General features: G+C 43.0%; 2 protein-coding genes across 4 annotated transcripts in view; both read left to right on the forward strand.

The window, feature by feature from the left end:
• Nucleotides 1-4,805, forward strand: part of SEC63 (SEC63 homolog, protein translocation regulator) — a 52,955-nt gene extending 48,150 nt beyond the window's left edge. The window contains exons 19-21 of the mRNA XM_065735499.1: nucleotides 2,938-3,036; nucleotides 3,892-3,996; nucleotides 4,461-4,805. Of these exons, the coding sequence (XP_065591571.1) occupies nucleotides 2,938-3,036; nucleotides 3,892-3,996; nucleotides 4,461-4,604 (348 nt within the window). The 3' untranslated portion in view covers nucleotides 4,605-4,805. The remainder of the gene's footprint in view (nucleotides 1-2,937; nucleotides 3,037-3,891; nucleotides 3,997-4,460) is intronic.
• Nucleotides 4,806-14,839: 10,034 nt separating this feature from the next.
• SCML4 (Scm polycomb group protein like 4) overlaps nucleotides 14,840-17,915 on the forward strand; it is a 53,834-nt gene continuing 50,758 nt past the window's right edge. For 2 of the 3 annotated variants that reach the window (XM_065735533.1, XM_065735524.1), the window contains exons 1-2: nucleotides 14,940-15,100; nucleotides 15,404-15,535. The gene's annotated coding sequence lies outside the window, so the exon portion shown is untranslated. Of the gene's footprint in view, nucleotides 14,887-14,939; nucleotides 15,101-15,403; nucleotides 15,536-17,915 lie in introns of those variants that run through there. The other variant, XM_065735541.1, reaches the window with a different exon arrangement.

Genomic DNA, 17,915 nt, shown 5'->3' on the forward strand with positions numbered 1-17,915 from the left:
CAGAAACTGCACAGACTGTAGTTTTGACATTTTTAGGCAGAAACTGGTCCTAGAAATCCAATTTCATGAACATATTGGTTTGCTGACATGCCAAACCTTGCACCCATCTGTTAAAAGGGCATTTTGCCCGTTTGCCTGTTAGCTTGCCAGATTCTCACAGGCATAAACTTTAAATTCCACCCAATAAGAGAGTAGAAAATGACACTCTTACACAGTTGTCCTTTCTGTAAAAAATTACTTTGCGTTCAGGAGCTTTACTTCCAGAGTTTACTCTGTAGAATCCTTTGAATATGAGATTAATGTCTTTTGATTTATAACCTGGTGTCAACAGGGATAGTTAATTTTCTTCCTAATAGCTGCTATGTTGCTCTGTTTTGGGTTTAGGATGCTAATAATGCTGATAACACACCAGTGTTTTAATTGTTGCTGAGCAGTGATGACACAGAGTGAAGGACGTTTCAGCTTCTTGTGGTGCCCTGCCAACAAGGAGCTGGGAGGGGACAGGAGCAGGACAGCTGACCCAGACTGGCCGGGGGGATATCCCATGCCATCTGACATGCTGAACAATAGAAATGGGGGGTAATTGGCTTGTGGGGAGAGTAAATGCTACTTGTGGGCATCAGTCAGTGTGTGGTGAGCAGTTGCATTGTGCATTGCTTATTTATATACTCCTACTGTTGATGTTATTTTTACTTTCCCTTCCTTTTCCATCCAATTAAACTGTCTATCTCAACCCACAACTTTTACATTATCTCCACTTCTCCCTCCTGACCCACTGTGGGCGAGTGAGCGAGCAGCTGTATGGTGCTGAGCTGCTGCTGGGTTGAACCACAGCAGTCCTTTCTTGTTCATCAGTGCTACTTACATTGTCTAGCTTTCTATTCTTAGAACCCCTCGGCTAGGAAATAAACATCTCTACTGCATAAGATTCTTCTCCACTACAGCTGTTAAAGAAATTGACAATGTATTTATTGCTGGAACTTAGAGTTCAAATAATTTGACTTTTGTGGGACAGTTATAAGTAAAATCACTGACAGTAGTTGCAAAAAGAGCTTCTTATAACCAATTCTGGTCCCGAGTAGTGCCCAAATAGTTCTGTGTCCTGTTCTCTGTGCCTGCTGTTGTAAACACATGAAGGAATGCTGTTATGTTGCTGTGATGCAGTTGCTTTTACTTTTATATGCTGAGAATGGGCATTAACATGTTGAGTCGATTCTACACTCCTGCTCTGGGATGGAGCAGTGCTAATCAGGGTCTTTTGGTTGATGGTGTTATAAATCTATAGTTTACTAGTTGAATATTTCAATCACGTGATGGTAATCCTTTCTTGCATAGAAATTAAGCCACTTTTAAAGAGAAAAAGTAAATTATTTTAGTGGGTTTTTTTTGTTTTACTTTTGACCTTCATTTTTTAGATATCAGACCAGGGGACACTGGTTCTGAAGTGTTCGAAAAGGGGAGAGTACACAGAATTTTGGACTATTGAGGGGAGAAGAGAAAATCTTCTAATTCTACATGTTAGCAGAATTTGGTTTCCACCTGTGGAATTTGGACTGGGTGCAGCAATGCTGTTAAAGCCCTCTATACCCTTTCAGTCAGTCCTTCCAATATTGTTAGATTAAAAAAAGAGCAGCATTCTTCCAGCACTGAAACAACCACCTGGTGGCGGTTGGTGATGTAAATACATAAAATTTGGTCTTCTGGTTTGGAGCTCGACTTACATAGCTATCATAAGACATCTTCAGAGCTTTGCTCTGTTGGTCTAACTTGACCAGTTACCAGACTGTCAAGAGTGTGTAGAAATTGTCTCGTAACTCAGCAACATAACATTTGGGTTGCCTAAAAGGTATAGGGTCTTAAGCCCCCATTTTCTCCTTAAGGGTAAGTTTATGCTGTTGTGACTATTACCTAGCTACTTCTCTTCTTCTAGTCCTTTTCCTCATTGTTTTCTTTTCATCTACCTATCCCTTTACTATTTGCTATTCTCTCTCTTTTTTTTTTAAAGAGAAGACTTAGGGAGGTGATGGAAACTTGCATTGCAGTGCTAAACTATCCTTCCAATAGAAAGCTTTGATTAAATCAATGTATGTTTTTGTTGTTGTTCTAAAACATGTATTAGAGGGTTAGCCAAAAAGGAGTAGTGGTTAAAGCAGTGATGGTAAGGAGTTGTATAGTCTTTTCCCATTTGAGAATGACTGCAAATTGGACTCCAGTTGAGGGATGAACTACTATTTTTGCATGGTGACTTGCTTTTATGAGGGGCAGCATGCATTTAGTTTTATTTTGTTTAGGAATTCTGCTTTTAGTACCTTTGAAACCCGTAGTTCTTTTAAAACAGTTTGTTGTCCTTTACAAATATCAATATTGCCTATAGTTCCTTGAAGTGAAAAATTACCACATCCAAATTCCAACTACCAGCAGATTCCTGTCTTTTGGAGGGGCGAAACAAACCAAGGCAATACATTCTTTCCTGAAAAAGATTGTTTACTGGGAAGAGTACTTCTAACTGTCTAGTAGCATGCTTTGCTGTGCATGCTTTTCATCCAGGCTGGGTTTCTGTCAGAAGACCCAAGGTAGTATTATATGAAATGGATGGTGTTGCTGTGGTATGAAATCTGCTCATTAATCCTCTTCGGGCACAATTCTTCAGAATGTTTCCGTGTCTGACACGGTATCTTAGGCTGGCTATATGGAATGAAGCCTCCCCAAGTCAAACAGCTACTTGTGATAACCTGGTTGCTTTTTGAATGCAGCATATACTATGAATTTTGTTAGTACATAGCCACAAGTCTTTAACCCCTCCGTTCAGCCCTTCCCAACACACGTACACTTTTGTATCTGTATTATAAGACCCAGTGAGTCATAGCTACTAGTGGTGAAGTGCAGAAGATCTTTTTGTGACTCTTCTAATATTTTATTTTTTCTCATTTATGAAAGGAAAAACAAGAGTGGTGGTGGCTATATATTGCCGATCGGAAGGAGCAGATGCTAATATGTATGCCATATCATGTTTGTACACTAAAAGATAAAGAAGAGGTAAGTACTGGAAGAATTTACTTTTTGAATATTACAAAGCCATCCCGAAACATCTCATGGTATGCAAATACATGGAATTGATTTAAATTTTAATTTTTTTATACTTGTCTCTTAAGAAAGGAAACAAATTCTACTGTTCTCACAGAAGCAGACAGGAGCCTTTTAACTGTGAAAACTGATAGTGGAAAAATGAAAAAAAAATTTGAGAAGCCTTTTAACTTTCTTTCCAGATCATAATTTTTTTCTTGATATCGAAAGCTTATGAAAACCAATATTCATACGAAGTGATCATTTTTAGAGAAAGTTATTCAAATGTGTGAGAAATACTAAGTACTCTTTTTTTCTGTAAAATAGAAGCTGTGACAAATTAATTAGTCTCAGCTCACATGAGCCTTTCTGAGACCATAACTTTTTGCTGCTCTCACTTTTTCTGAAAACTGGAGATTTAGTTTATTTTGTACTTGTAAAATAGATTTCATGTTCCAGTTCAAACGACAGAAGAGTTAAGCTAATACTTCCAGCAGACTCAATTTTTAAGCCTGTTTGGATCTCGAAGACTTAGTGTACAACGGGGTGATGTTGTGTACTGAAAAATGTAGAGCTACTTTGGTCTGAACTGGGGGAAAAAAATGTCTCATTATTTGTCCTTAATAGGAGATATTGTGCTTTTGGGTATTCTGTCTTTTTTCTGCAGCTGTATTCTGTAGAGATTGGTGGATATGCCACTCATTAGGAACTTATATATATATATATGAGTCTGTAAAAGTACTTATTGATCATTAGAGTACTCAGTTATCTGTTTTAATGTGTCACTTCAAAGTAGTAAGAACTCATGGAGCAAATTCTGTTTTGCAGGTAGAGCTGAAATTCCCAGCACCGGGCAAGCCTGGAAACTATCAGTACACAGTCTATTTAAGATCAGATTCATACATGGGTTTGGACCAGATTAAGCCATTGAAGGTGATGTTTAATTGTATTATGTGTTGGCTATTAAGCAAACGAACAAACAGCCTCATTATCTTTAAGAATTCAGTGTGTTCTAATTCTAATATGGCTCTGAAGCATTATCTGTCTGATCCCAGTAGTGGAAACTTTGTACTGGCTTAAATAGAACAGAAGTTTGTGATGCTTCCCAGTGTGCGCATTTTAACACTTTTTTATTTCATATTTCAGAATTTTTGCAATATATTTTGCTCTGGCCTTATATCTTGAGCTCTGCCACACAAGTTCTCTCTGCTTACATACATCCAGTTAGTGAGAAAACCTGGCATGCTTTTTTTTTTTTTTACCAGAAACAGATTTTTTTTAACTATCACTTTTGTGCAGCATGTCCTTTTTACTTCTGTTTTTATTCTCTCAAACTGGTTTGTATTTTCCATAACTCTTTCTTCCTCTTTTCTTTCTTTCTCTTAATCTAATTATAGCTGGAAGTTCATGAAGCAAAACCAGTGCCAGAAAATCATCCTCAATGGGATACAGCAATAGAAGGTGATGAGGACCAGGAAGACAGCGAAGGCTTTGAAGACAGTTTTGAGGAAGAAGAGGAAGAGGAGGAAGATGATGATTAAAACAATACCGTTAATTAACTATGATATCTGCACACACTGCAAGCTCTTGGTCTGACTGTGGAACTGTACACTAAATAAGAAACACAGTACAGAAGCTTTGAGAAGGCTGAGTTAATTTTTTCTTTACCAATTAAGAGTGCATTATGTAACTTCTCAGTGGAGGTGAAACAAATCTGTTGCCATTGATACAACCTTGGAATATGCTTATGGCTCATTATAGCCTTCGAGTGCAGGATGGTGCATTTGTTTCAATTGAAAATAAAAGCTTTTTTATTATAAATATCTGAAAGTCTGGGCTATGTATTGTCTGATGAGTTAGGGTCCAATTTAAATAGAAGGTACTACTAGCTAGAAGAAAACTTACAATCAAATTTTCTGCATTATGAATTTATTTTAGAAGATGTTTTGGTATAGTTGACATTACACATCTCTGTTGAGTCAAACAACATCTGCTCAACTTTCAAACTTGGTTTTGTGGTATTCTGTCAATATTTTGCTGTGATACTGCTCACATCATTCATAGCTTTAAAAATCTGTTTCACTTAACAATTGATTATTATACATTAACATGATACCTATTGCCACATTCCACATATACCAGAGGGCTGCTTTTTTAGGACTGTTGTCTTTTTATGCCCAAGATAATGAAGGAAATGAAGCTTTTTTGACTGGGGCTTAAAACATTTTTAAGCCTTTATTTCACCAGGTCAGCAGAAGATCTGAATCTTTTGATAAACAAAATGCCTGAAAGCATCTCTGTGGGGCCATGTTGGTGACTTTTGCTTAATGCCTTTGTAAAAGGTAAATGCTGGAAAGCCAAAAGTATAACATGCAGAGAGTGCGTGTTGTGCATCAATTCTGAATTCTCACCAATGAACTGGAAAAGTTGATGCCTGTTCAGTTGTAATAATGTGCATCTCTTAAAGTTTAGAGGTGTTTTGGGTTTTTTTGGTCTTTTTTTTTTTTTCAGTCTCCTTCAGGTCTGTAAATAACAGTGATTCTACCCAACCCATTTAGAAGAAGGATTGGCTATTAAGTTCAGGGAAGAGAGAATCGGGACTGTTGGTTTATTTTATGACTTGTCAAAAGCAACAGACAGATTATTCTTCTTCACAGCTATGACAGTGCGATGGTGTGAGACGTGGGACGAGTTGTCATGCAAAGAAGACTCCATCCTATGGAAATCACCCAAGGCCAGATCAGCTGTGCACTAACTTATAACCTTGTTTATTAAAAAGGGATGTCACTTTAAATGCAAATTTACATTGATCTATTCTTTGTAATTGCAATAGTTGCAAATAAAATTTGGAAATGTTCTAAATGAGGTTATGGTATCTTTCAAAGTACTTCTGAAGTGCATATCATACAGGAAAAAAGTGCAAAGCTTAAGCAATATCAGGTGTATGAAGTCTAGGTGTGCTTTAAGTGACTTTTAACTCCATATTTTATTTGCAAAATACAGTAAAGAATTAGCAATAAAAAGCACTGGTTGCTTTCTAAACTCTTTCAAGCCAACGCTGCTCTGGTGAGTGAAATGTGTGAAGAATATGTGCTGGACACTTATTATCAATGGCAAAATGAATGCCAAACTTGCGTTGTTCCACCGGAGCAACTCACAGCACGTGTGCCATTGTTAGAAGTTGGAAATTGTTAGGAGGAAAAAGGATAATAAGGCATGGGAAGAGGGGGAGCATTCTGATTACTGGTTGCTACATTTTGCTATGAGGGGTTGAGTTGCATCTGTAAGACGTAAATGCTTTGAAGTGATTTAAAAAAATAATTTCTGATCTGAACAGTGAAGTATTTTTCTTAGAAATTAAAGATAACAGCTGTGGTTACACTGGGACTAGGGAAACTGTGGATACTTATTGAAATAACGAGGTTTAAGTCTAATTCATTTTTAAACATTGGTCTTCTGCGTGTTCAAGGCAATCTTACAGAAGGTGCAAGGAAAGGAACTGCAAGGCTGTTGGAAACCTAGTTCATAATGTAAAGAAGGCAAGCTGGTACTTTCTCTCCTGAAAATATTAGCAATGTAGCAGTGCATCAGTTTACAAATCTGCTGAGATGGAGATGAGGAGGTGTTTGAGATCACTTCAGCATAAGTCAACTCTCTCCCTTCTGTTGGAGATCAGAGCAGGTCCTGCCCCTCAAGCAGAGGATCTGCTGACACCTCCAGGGCTTTGCAGAAGTCACTTCCATGGACATCTGCTTGGAGGTGGCTGGAAGAGGCAGATGAGTGATGCAGCACCTCTGGCCTAACCACGTACTGGTGTTGGAAGGCTGTCAGATGTAAGCACGGGGAAGTAGATTCAGGTTAGATCAGCACTGCTTGGTGAAACATGAGCTACATTTGAAGTAGGTGTGAGTGAGTAAAAGGAATGAATTATAAAAATGATTTGTATTTGCATAAAGTGATGTAAGCTTCCTGCCCCCTAAATGTTGTCAGTGGTCAATCAGCACTAAGGGGAATGTCACAACGCTTCTTTCTACTTTGCTGCACAAAGCTATGCAAAATCATTATAAGCCCTTCCAAAACATATAGTGAAGGAAGAAACTCTGAGTTGTATGGGAAAATAGGATACCCCTATTTAAAATTACTTAATTTCAGTAATTCCAGCTCTTCCTCCAGCAGGGGGAAGCAAGGGTATGAATTTCTTCAGGAACCACTGCAACTGTTCCATTGGATGCCTTGCTGGTTTTTATCTGTGGGTTTGGTTTTGTTTCCCCCCTCCCCTTTTTTTTTTTTTTTTTTTTTTGTTCTGGAGGAGAAAGGCGTAGATGGAGGTTTATTTTATCCATTTATTTTGTTTTTAACTGTTTCATTCAAAACTGCTGATTTTCTTTAGGTCTGTTTATCTTTTTCATTTAAAGACTACTGAGGAAAATCCATAGTAAGGAATAACAGTAAGATTATTTAAAGATCGAGCCGAAAGGATGAGAAAGGCAGTTTCCCCTAAGTAGCAAGAATCAGTGTGTTAATGAGCCCATCTTGAGGCTTAAGCTTTACTTTGGAAAAGAATATGCCTCTGTGGGCCTCTTGCAGGTATCTCCAGTTCAGCCGTACTGTACAATCTGCCAGGCTGAAATCTGTCTGGTGTTTCTCCCTTGAGCGCCCATAGCTGGAACACCAGGTGTGGGGGTACCTGGAGTGCCAGGCTGGGAGCTGCCCGCATCCTCAGCACAACATTGTCACCTGGAGATTACATCCTGTGTAGAGACACAGTATATCAATGTCCCCAGCAGCTAGTGCTTTTGAGAGCTGTGCAGAGCTGGGATGCTGTCTTTTCTTCCTGCTCAGCAAAGACTTTGCAAAGCACGGGGTTTCTTTATTAGAATTTGGACGTATGCTTGAATTCCTTTTATTCTGTAGTTTGAGCATCTTCTTCATTGCCTGTGTCATGCTGAGGACCTAGGAATTCAGGGAGCAAACACAAATAAAGGAGTATGGGATAACTTTGGGATATTTCAGCTCAGTATTGAGCTCTAGATGTGATATCAAAATTGCTCCCATTGGTTATCCAGCCACTGTTTATATGGGAAAAATAATTTTCTGCGGATATCATTTATCTTTGTCACTCAGTTAACTAGTGGAACAATTACCAGCAATGAAAATTATAATCTAATTAGCATAATAGATTGTAAGGCTAATTATAATCTTTTTAAGCCAAGTTACTTACACTCTACTTAGAATTTAATTTCAAATGTGTGCTGAATCATGAAGCACTTTCAGCTTCCATGTACAACCCTTCCACATGTATGCTCTGATAATTAAACAGGGAAATTGCACCACTGATGTCAAATTTAATGGCACAAAGGAGACTCCTTGGGCCACCTTGACTAATTGTTTTAAAACCATCTTCCGTTTCTTCCAGAAAAAGGTGTGAGTGCTTTCCTTTTTATACAAGCAGTGTTACCAGCCTAAAGGGACAAAGCTGGAGGAGCTCATACGTTCTGGAGGAAAACCCTAGAAAAATACGTGGGTAAGGTATGACTGCAGGATCAGGTCCCTCAGCCAAGTTAGAATTACACTCTATTTCCTGAAAAGTCAACGTGACCCCTAGAGCAGTGGTTCCTGGGGATTTTGCTGGCTATAGTCGTGGCTGGGGACTGACATTTTTGTTTCTGTCTAACACTGGTGTTAAACACTGGGTCAATTTGAATTCACAGGTCTAAGAGTTGAGGTCATTGGAACAGGACGGCCTGACTGGTGCTGGACTGAAGGCAGAGCACCAGTGGGAAGGGCAGTCTGGAAACAGTTGAAGTGTAAGAAGTAAACCATTAGGATACGTTTTAACTATGAAAGAGTAAGAACTTGTCCATATTTCTTCCCCAGAAATGGCTTTGGTATTACCATAACGGATGTATTTGTCTTCAGACTTTCTGGTCCAAGTTCAACAGCAGTTCTAGAAGGCAGGCTGTTCCTTTAAATTCAACAGGAGCGGGTTACACCCAATGGGGAGTTGATTAATGATTAATGGAGCCCTGGACAACCTGATCTAGTGGGTGGCAACCCTGCCCATGGTCTTTAGGATCCCTCCCAACCCCAGCCATTCTGTGATTCTGTGGTCTGTGCTGAGGTGCCATCCTCCCACTACTACGAGGTGTGGAAGGCCAGCAGCATGCCGTTTATTGACTGTTCTATTTTTTCTTTCACAGCATGCAATCATTCCTCCATGCCTTGATCACAGCTATGGAATTTGTGCTGTCTAATGTATGCATGTGCAGTAAATTAAACTCAAATTGAATGACTGATTTCTTTACAGCTGAAGCTCTATTAATTACCGTGTGTAAATCACATTAGATGAGATTAGACTATAATGGCTGTAAAATAGGCACTGTCCATGACAGAGTGGTGAGGTTCAGAGGCCCAGGTGACAATCACTTAGGTCCTTTTGAAACGAAGAGATGAAACGTAGTGCTGCCTTTGCCTCATGCAGGGGTTCAATCTGTTTGATGCACCCAGCTGTGCAGGGCCCTCCAAAAAAATTCAGGTGCACGACAACTGGCTGCTCTCCTGATCCTGTATACAACGTGGGGCTGCAGCAGGATCCAGGATTGCCTTCAGCAATGTCTGTGAGATGGCACCAGGGCAGCAGCAGGTCAGGTGAGCTGCCTGCGCTGACCAGGGAGCCCTGCCCAGTGCAGCAAGCCCTATGCTCGCCACTAAAAGCCAATTAAAGTTGAAAATAGAGCTGTGTTGTACCAACCCCAGCATCTCTTAAAAGAGAAGCGTGCCCCCCTTGGTCAAATGTGAGCCTGGGAGATCTGCAGGAATGACAGCAATTAATCATTGCATTGCTTTGAGTCTCCATATAAGTGCTGAGTGTTAAATATTACAACAGCACCGACGTGGAGGTTGACACCAGCCTTTGTGCTGCAGGTCTCTGTAGATGTGAGGTTGTAGGCTAGGCAGTGATAAAATAATTCAGCTTGTTAGACGCAGGCAGAGCTTGTTGGTATGCACATCGTGCCAGCCTGAAAAGGATGGAAGTGTCAAAACAGCGGAGGAGGGGGAATGTAAGGAAAACCCTAAAATCAAACCTTTTATTTCAGAAACATCATCATTGAAATTAGATTAGTTTTATTATAACCACAGTGTGATTTCTGAAATTCAACTCTGAGCAATTAATTGACTGGCTCAGATAACTTCTGTGAAAGACGCTTTGATTCTGCTTTCTTTATTATTCTTCTTCTGTTAGCAGCAATTCCACAGCTGGGAATAAAATTTGGCTCATCTCTGGCACTGAGCAGAGGCCACTTGCAAAGCTTGAACCTTCTCTGCCAGGTCACATAATTAATTCCCTGTGATGGGAAGAGCTGCACATGGTAGAAGGACAGTAGAGCCTGTCTGGCAATTCCCAATTTCACGCAGCTTTGAGATGCTTGGGTCTAAACTGTGCTTCCTTCTCTTCTGTACTTCCCGAAGCAAAGAAGCTGGGATTGGAGCTCCCCCTGTCCCCGGCAGCACCAGCAGATGCTGTGTGGGGAGTTCCTCAGCTGAGTTTGTGTGCAAACACAACACAACTCCCAGCTGATGGTGGCTGTCCAACTCCCCAGCTAATTAAAATCTATAAACTAGACTGCCATATGTAATTTAAAAAATAGTTAGACTGTAGTATAACTACGCATGCATATAGACTGAAAATAGCACTTGCCAAGAGAAAAAGAGAGATGACTGCAGTGAATTTGGATAGCGACTGATTTTAATTTTTTTTCCATTGAATAAAGAAAAATGAGTATGCAAACATATATGGAGGTGTGTACTGCTTTTACAGCTAAGGAGAAAAATCCAGCCTGCTGGCCTTGGATGTGCTGATAAGAGGCTGTTCATGAGGCTGCCACTCCTGGCAGGCCGCAAGATCTTCACATGATGGTGGCCTTGGCCTTCTGCCTGCAGCCTGCTGCAGGAAAGGGTTGTTCTCTTCACCCTGCTGCTCCCATGAGTGGTTCCAGAGCACACTCTGGGGACCAAATCTCTTGCTAGGAATGGCTCCTTGTCCTTCACCCTGCTCAGGTGCAACACCCATTGTCATTATCCCCATCCCATCGGGTACTGCAGCATTACGTCCAGTGAAAAAAATCTGGAAGATTTTGTCTTTTTAATTACTACTCAGACACAATTACTGCCCAGCTGTGCTAATTCAGGTGGGTTATTTGTGCTTGAAAGACACAATGTTGAGATTGTTGCTTCTGTTATCTTTTCATTGAGCCAGTCATTGAGTACATTGTTCCTTATGACATTTGTTAACATAGACCCCATCCACTTGACAAGAACTTAGCACTTCTCACCACCTCACAGTCCCACACTGTCCAACAGCCAGAATTTAGAGCTTTTGGTGCTGCTTACTCAAATCCTGGAAATTTCCAGGAATAAAGGAAATCCCCACATAAAAAAAGGCTGCCTAGAAAAGCTGCCCTTTTGGGATAAGTACCCTTTTAGCAAAGGAACTTAAACTGCTTTGTTTTCCATGGTGGTAGAAGGTTTAGTGAGCATGATGGTGATGGGCTGATGGCTGGACTAGATGATCTTAGTGGTCTTCTCCAGCCTTAATGGTTCTAAGGCTGACTGGATTTTCCCTGCAGAAGGAGCAATGTATGGGGCCGTGGGGTGCTACAAGTGCGTGGTGGGAGCTCTTGTAGGAAGGTGGCTCAGTTTTCTTCTTAAACCTTACTTCCCCTCATTCACTGCTCCCCAGATGGGGTGGCTCTGTGTATTACTGAAGCTCTTCCAATAAAAAGCTGATGTTTTAGTGCATTGCCTCACAAATAACAATTTCGGTGCATAAGCAGTGAAGAGTTTCTAATTCAGCCTTTCAATGCCTTATCCTTGTCAGGCACAGCTAATGTAATTAGCAATGGAAAGTCATGCAAAAAATAATCCTGACTCTGCCTCGATCTTCAATGCAGCAATTGCCATCACCTTGGTGTTTCTGAAGCAAGATGCTCTGACCAGCATCTTCTGGGCTTGGTACTGAACAAAGACCCTGTGCTATGTAGCATGCATCCATTTTGGTGGGCACAGATATGGAAACCTTGGCACATTGGTAACACCAGCGGTACAGTAGATGCATGACCTCTTTGTGCTGATCCTGCAGGTGCATCAGGGTTTGAGCACCACTGCTAGAGCTGGACAGGCAGACATGGTCCATGGGAACTCAATGCTGTATAAATACATGAGAAGTGACCATTAGAGTCAGGTCCCTTAGATTAGCCTAGAGACGAAAAGGAGCTCTGTTTCTTAGCTGCAGCAAGCTGTGCTGGTGCTCCAGTTCTGGCTGCGGTTATTTGCACCTTATGTCACTCACCTGCTTCAGGTGTGGGGATTTTGTCCAAGCACTCTGCTTTTTGGGTGCTATCAGTCTTGGGGTTTCCCTAAAACAAGCTCAGAAGGGGAGGAAGACATGATTTCTACATCTCTGAAGGATTGTTGCTTTTATCACTGAGGACACCACGTTACTTTATTGCCTTTCTGAGCTCTTTAACACAGCAATAAACGAACTGTTAGAATATTTTTTAAATCAATAAGTGTAATAAAGAGTGAAGCAAATTACAAAACCTGCCCTCTGGTGGCAGATCCCACACCCCAGGCCCTGCCTGGTCCTGTGCCCGCATGCCTGGTAGGATGCATATGCATGGGCTGTTTGTGGACTTATAATTTCCTTTCTCAGTAAACCTGAATAATTTTGTAGATTTTTTTTTGCTGCCTGGGACGGAGGTTTGGTGTGATCTTGCAGGACACCCAACAGCTCCTGTCTGCCTTGACATGGGCTGGTAAGCAATATCCTGGCTGGGCACCCAAATCTTGATCCATCTTTGGGCTCTGCCCAACAACAAGCAGAGCATAAAGGGAAATGCAGGATAACAGTGAAGAAAGGAGCCAGGGTTTGTGTTTTCGATGTTGTGTTGTTGTGTTTGTGACATGTGCCAGTGCTGAGTGTGATGAGCTGCAGCCATATTGAGTCTGCTGAGGAAACAGGGAGTGATGGGGATGGCAAAGAGTCACACTCAGTGTTTTAAACACCCTAGCAGATAGGACAGTGTCGGAAAGGTCTTGGAAAGGTCTTGTCTTGATTATTATTTTTTTAATTACTCTTTTCCCAATTTATCCTGTTAGGGAATGCAATTTGTGTAGGTTTCCAGCTTCATTCTACTTTGTTCTTGTAGTGGAAGCTGTGAGTGCTGCCCCATTGGCCCTGATTTAAAAACAAAACAAGCAAAAACAAGCAAAAAGAGAAGAGGGAGAAAGTGGGCTTGCAGGACTTTGCCGGGTTGAAGGCTGAGCTGTGCCTCCTTACCCAGCACCTTTGCAAGCACTGTGGGTTTCTGATACAAGCAGAAGAAAGCAGAAAACAGTTGTTCCCATTCTCCACTGATAATACTTCTTTTTCACACCTAGATTTATCTGTTGAATTTATAGAAATGCAAGAAAAAAGAGAAAAAGAAGAAAATAAAAAAAGGCAGCCTTGTTTCTCCAGGATCTACCGAATTTCTACTTATTATTTTTTCCCACTCTGGAGGCACAAAGCTTTTCTCTGGCTTTGGGCAGAGCACCAGCTGTCCTGAAGGTGCATGCCCTCACTGATGGCTGATGCTGGTGGGAAGGTGCAGGAGCTGGGTGCCTGGCTCTTCTTCCTCAGCTTCACCCCTGTCCATGCAGACGGGCACTGGCAGCCCCCCTAAACCAACATCTCTGCTGTGAAACCTGGAGACCTCTCCCAGCTGCAGCTCTTCCTGAATTCAGTGCCACAGACTGCCCAGGGGGAGGTGGTGGAGTCACAGTCCTTGGAGGTGTAACATGGAGATGTGGCACTGAGGGACGACGTGGTCAGTGGGTATGGTGGGGGTGGATTAGGGTTGGACCAGGTGATCTTGGCAGTCTTTTCCATCCTTAATGGTTCTACGATTCTAAAGCCAGCAAAGCCAAGCTGGTGCAGGACTGGAGAGCAGGGACCACAGCCACGAGACATCTGATGAAACCTTCACAGGAATGGGAATGAGCAGAGGTGAGAAGCACATTTTGCAATAAACACCACATTAACGATGTACACGAGCATGTGAAGTGGGCAGTGGGGAGCTGTGGAACAACTGCGACAAGCCCCTTCGCTGGTGTAATTTGATCAAGAGCAGGCAATGGAGCGTGACAGGGTTGTTATGACCATTATTTATTATATGTATTATAGACATTCTTTTTCTTTTTTTTTTTTTAGGGGAGAGCTGCTAGCAGTGTGCTGAATAAGGAGGGACTCGGCTCTTTCTCGCAGGTGAGCAGCTGGAAGGGCAGTGATGGGCTGTACCCACACACTTCACAGCACTGCTGCCACAAAGGTCCCGAGCGCTGCTCCCCAGCTCCCATTGAAACGATCAAAATAACAGAGCGAGTGGTTCTCCCCATTGTAAGCGCAATATTGGGCCACACTGCTGCATGATCGGGACAAAGAGACGATGATACAGGCTGGTTTCTATGGCAACAGAGGAGGGGTAGCTAAAACAGAAATGTTGCAAACACGGGCGCTGCTCACCGCACCGCACCGCTGCGCAGGGTACCGCTGCCTGCAAAAAGTCCGGATGCCTCCACCTTTCGGCTCGTGGAGTTCTGACATGCACAGACATGGCAATTTGTCCTCCGTTTAGCTGCGAAGAGAAAGGGAACCCCACACACGGCCCCCCGTTTTCTGTGTGTAAAATGTGTGCGTTCTTTAAAAGGCAGTGGTTGGCTGGTTTTCCGGACATGATGTGGTTGAAGCTGTCATCGTAATGGAAATTCATTGCTGTAGCTATGGTAAATCGAGTTTTCTGCCTGTGCTGAATGCATTAGTCTAATGAGATGTTTGCAGCTGGAGAGCGGAGCTGCTGGAGGCTCGCGCGGTGCTAGGAGGCAGGAGAAGATGGCTTGTGCTGGGCTCTGTGTGCATGTGCCGAAAGTCCTGTGCCCCGTGGCTCCGGACACCCTGGCACTCTAAAGGCACTGCCCAGGCTTCTAAGAGAGGCAATAGGTAAGGGGAAAGCATGCTTCTTCTTTTATTCATTTTTTTTTCCTCTGCCTGATTCTCGCTGTTGAGCCTGCTTTGAGCAGTTCCCGTTCTGCTTGCACGCGTGTTAACTTTGCAGCTCCTAGCTGGAGCCCGGAGGAGGTGTCAGGTGCCGACGTCCCAGCACCCGTCCCATCTTCAGACCAGATGCTGAGGCAAACTGTCCTCTGCTCCTGAAACTACAGGGTGTGATGCTGTTGGTGTGCCAGCTTGTCCCCAGATCCAGTGGAGCTCACCTCAGGAGCGCTGTTTGTTCTCACCTTCCAGGTGCTTCCAGGACAAACTGGGGAAGGACCCTGTGCCTGGAGGAGATGCACATACGACCTGCCTGTCCTGTCAGCTGCCGCCTGGCCCACAGCCCGTGTCTCATCTGCTGCTGGTGAAGGCCAGTGCAGATCTGTGAGTAACCCGGCACCGGGCACCGCGGTGTGCTGATGGCAGTGGTCTGTCAGATGGGAGCTGCCTCCGGTCAGGTGTATACAGGGCTTGTTTGGGGATGGGCAGGGCACCCGGCAAGCTGTGGGGGAAAGTTTAAATCTCTGCGTAGGGGGAGCATTCTGTTTAATGCTGATTTTCTTTCAAGAGGTTTCTGGAGACGCTTTGCTCAAGGATAGACCAAGGGCTTTTAGAATTAGGCACAGTGAGGGGTTAAATAGTCGGAAACTGCGGGAATGGTGCCATTTGTGGGTGTGGGGATGCAGTCTAAAAAGTGTCTTTGTGCCGCAGCAGTGCTTGCAGCCCCCTGACCCTGCACACTGCCAGCCAGGTCCAGCTGCATGCAGCCAGTGCTGGGGTCAGTCAGCGCTGTCCCTGTGTGACGTCTGGGAGATGGGAATGTGTGGGTCATGGGGCCCAGTTCTGGTCAAGGGCTCCTGGCCCTGCGGGCTGCAGTGACTGCTTGTTTTAATTAAGTTGTCACAGTGATTTTCCCAATGAGGCAGAACCCCTCTGCTCCATCTTAAAAGTTACTTGGCTGGCGCGTGTGCAGTTCAGGTCAGAGAGGTGTCAGGGGAGTGAGCTTGCTGGCATGAGATCGTGGAAGTGCGGCAAGATGAAGTGCTACCAACCATAGCAAAAGTTAATGTGCTGGACCAGGTCAGAAACTCTGCAGCATTGATAAATACCTTGTTGATGTCACACAGGAATGGATTTTGTGATCTTTTCATTTAACAACCATGCTTAACTTGAGTGTGTTCATACTTTTTGTGGAAAAGAGTGGGCAAGAAGAGGTAACTTTCTTCCTGGGGTAAGGACTGCCATGTCCTGAGGTTCCTCACCTGCTGGCAAGGTGCACGTGGTACCTCAAGAGAAGAAACTGCAGCAGGACACTTTTCCCTGGTCCTTTCCTTAGTGTTGTGTTACCACAAAATGTAATTCTTCTGAAATATCTGTGAAAGTGAAACACTCTAGGGCACCCCTTCACAGTAGAGGGTTGATGCCCCAAGCTTCAGCAAACTGAGATGTGACCTTAGATGGGTCTCTCTCAAATGTCTTCCTTCTCCCAGATTTAAGAGGGAAGCACTGACAGCAGGGGGCTTTAGATCACTTTCATAAAGTATGCTTTAGGGGTGCAGTGGTGTTCTTTGAAGAGAAAAACATGATGGTGAGGAGAAATACCCCAGTTTCCTGAAATCCTGCCCTACTTCTCTCCCTACAGCTTTAAAATGGTGCAAAGGAGGAGTCAGCTGTATTTACAAAGAGCACTCCCAGCTGAGCTCTCCCTCTGACCTTTGAGCAGCACAGCACTTAACAGGTGATGGTCACCACAGGTCTGCCTCTCTGAATGAGCAGTTATTGGTTTCCACCTGCAGAGAAAGATACTCCAGGCTTATCTGAAGGAGAACAATGAATGACGTGCATTAGTTCTGTTGTAGCAGGTTGCATCACGGGGAACTGGTTTTCTGTGCACAAGAAGAAAATTTTCTCTTTATTGCTCTGTGTCTTAGGAATGCTTATTGGAAATTATGTGTCAGGGGGTTACATACTGCTCTGAGAAACAGAATCATGATGACTGAGTGCACTGAAGGCAGTGTCTATTGATTCATGAAACTGAAAATAACCTACAGTCTAGGAAGCATCTTTTGACCAAGTTTTCTTGTTGATGGGAACGAAGGAACTGACAAAAGAAAGGGAGATGTGCAGGGAAGTGAGGGTTAAATTCTCCTAATTAAAGACGTAAACTTCTGATATCCCACTTTTTAAAATAAAACCTTACAAAGATGATGAAACTGTAAGTTGTTCATTAAGACTGACTACTCCCTTTAGGAACTAGTGTAAATTTGGCCAGAATAAAGAATTGCCCAGAGACAGTCTGGATGTGTAATTATGCTATGCTGAAGGATGAATAATTCCTCTTGAACTGAGCAGTTTGCTGCTGCCCTGCAGTTTATCCTGACCCCATCTTCAGAGGTGATTCCCATCCTATGGGAAAAATGCTGCTATAAATGCCAGCCCTTTGCTCTCTGACTGTTCAGTTTGCTCTCTTCATTTGGGGCACAGGATGTCAAGGACAGGGTTTGCTTTCCATCCCCCCTACATTCTCATTCCCACATCACTGTCATGTTTCCCACCATGCCGTCCTTCTGTCACAGTTCCCCAGGGCAAGGAGATAGTACCTGGTTTCCTGCTCCCCTCTCCTAACACGTTTACATGATGGATAGGCAATTCTATAAACAGGAATGTCCTGGCAAAGCAGATCCCCAGAGGAAAGCACCTCCCTGAGACCCCTCTGAAGATGCAGGCCAGCTGAAGGTACCTGGCTGTGGATACCTCGCTGGTG

Source organism: Cyrtonyx montezumae, unplaced genomic scaffold, assembly GCF_038088225.1.
Source record: "Cyrtonyx montezumae isolate F1298 unplaced genomic scaffold, pur_monq_1.0 scaffold_0, whole genome shotgun sequence".
Lineage (NCBI taxonomy): Eukaryota > Metazoa > Chordata > Aves > Galliformes > Odontophoridae > Cyrtonyx > Cyrtonyx montezumae.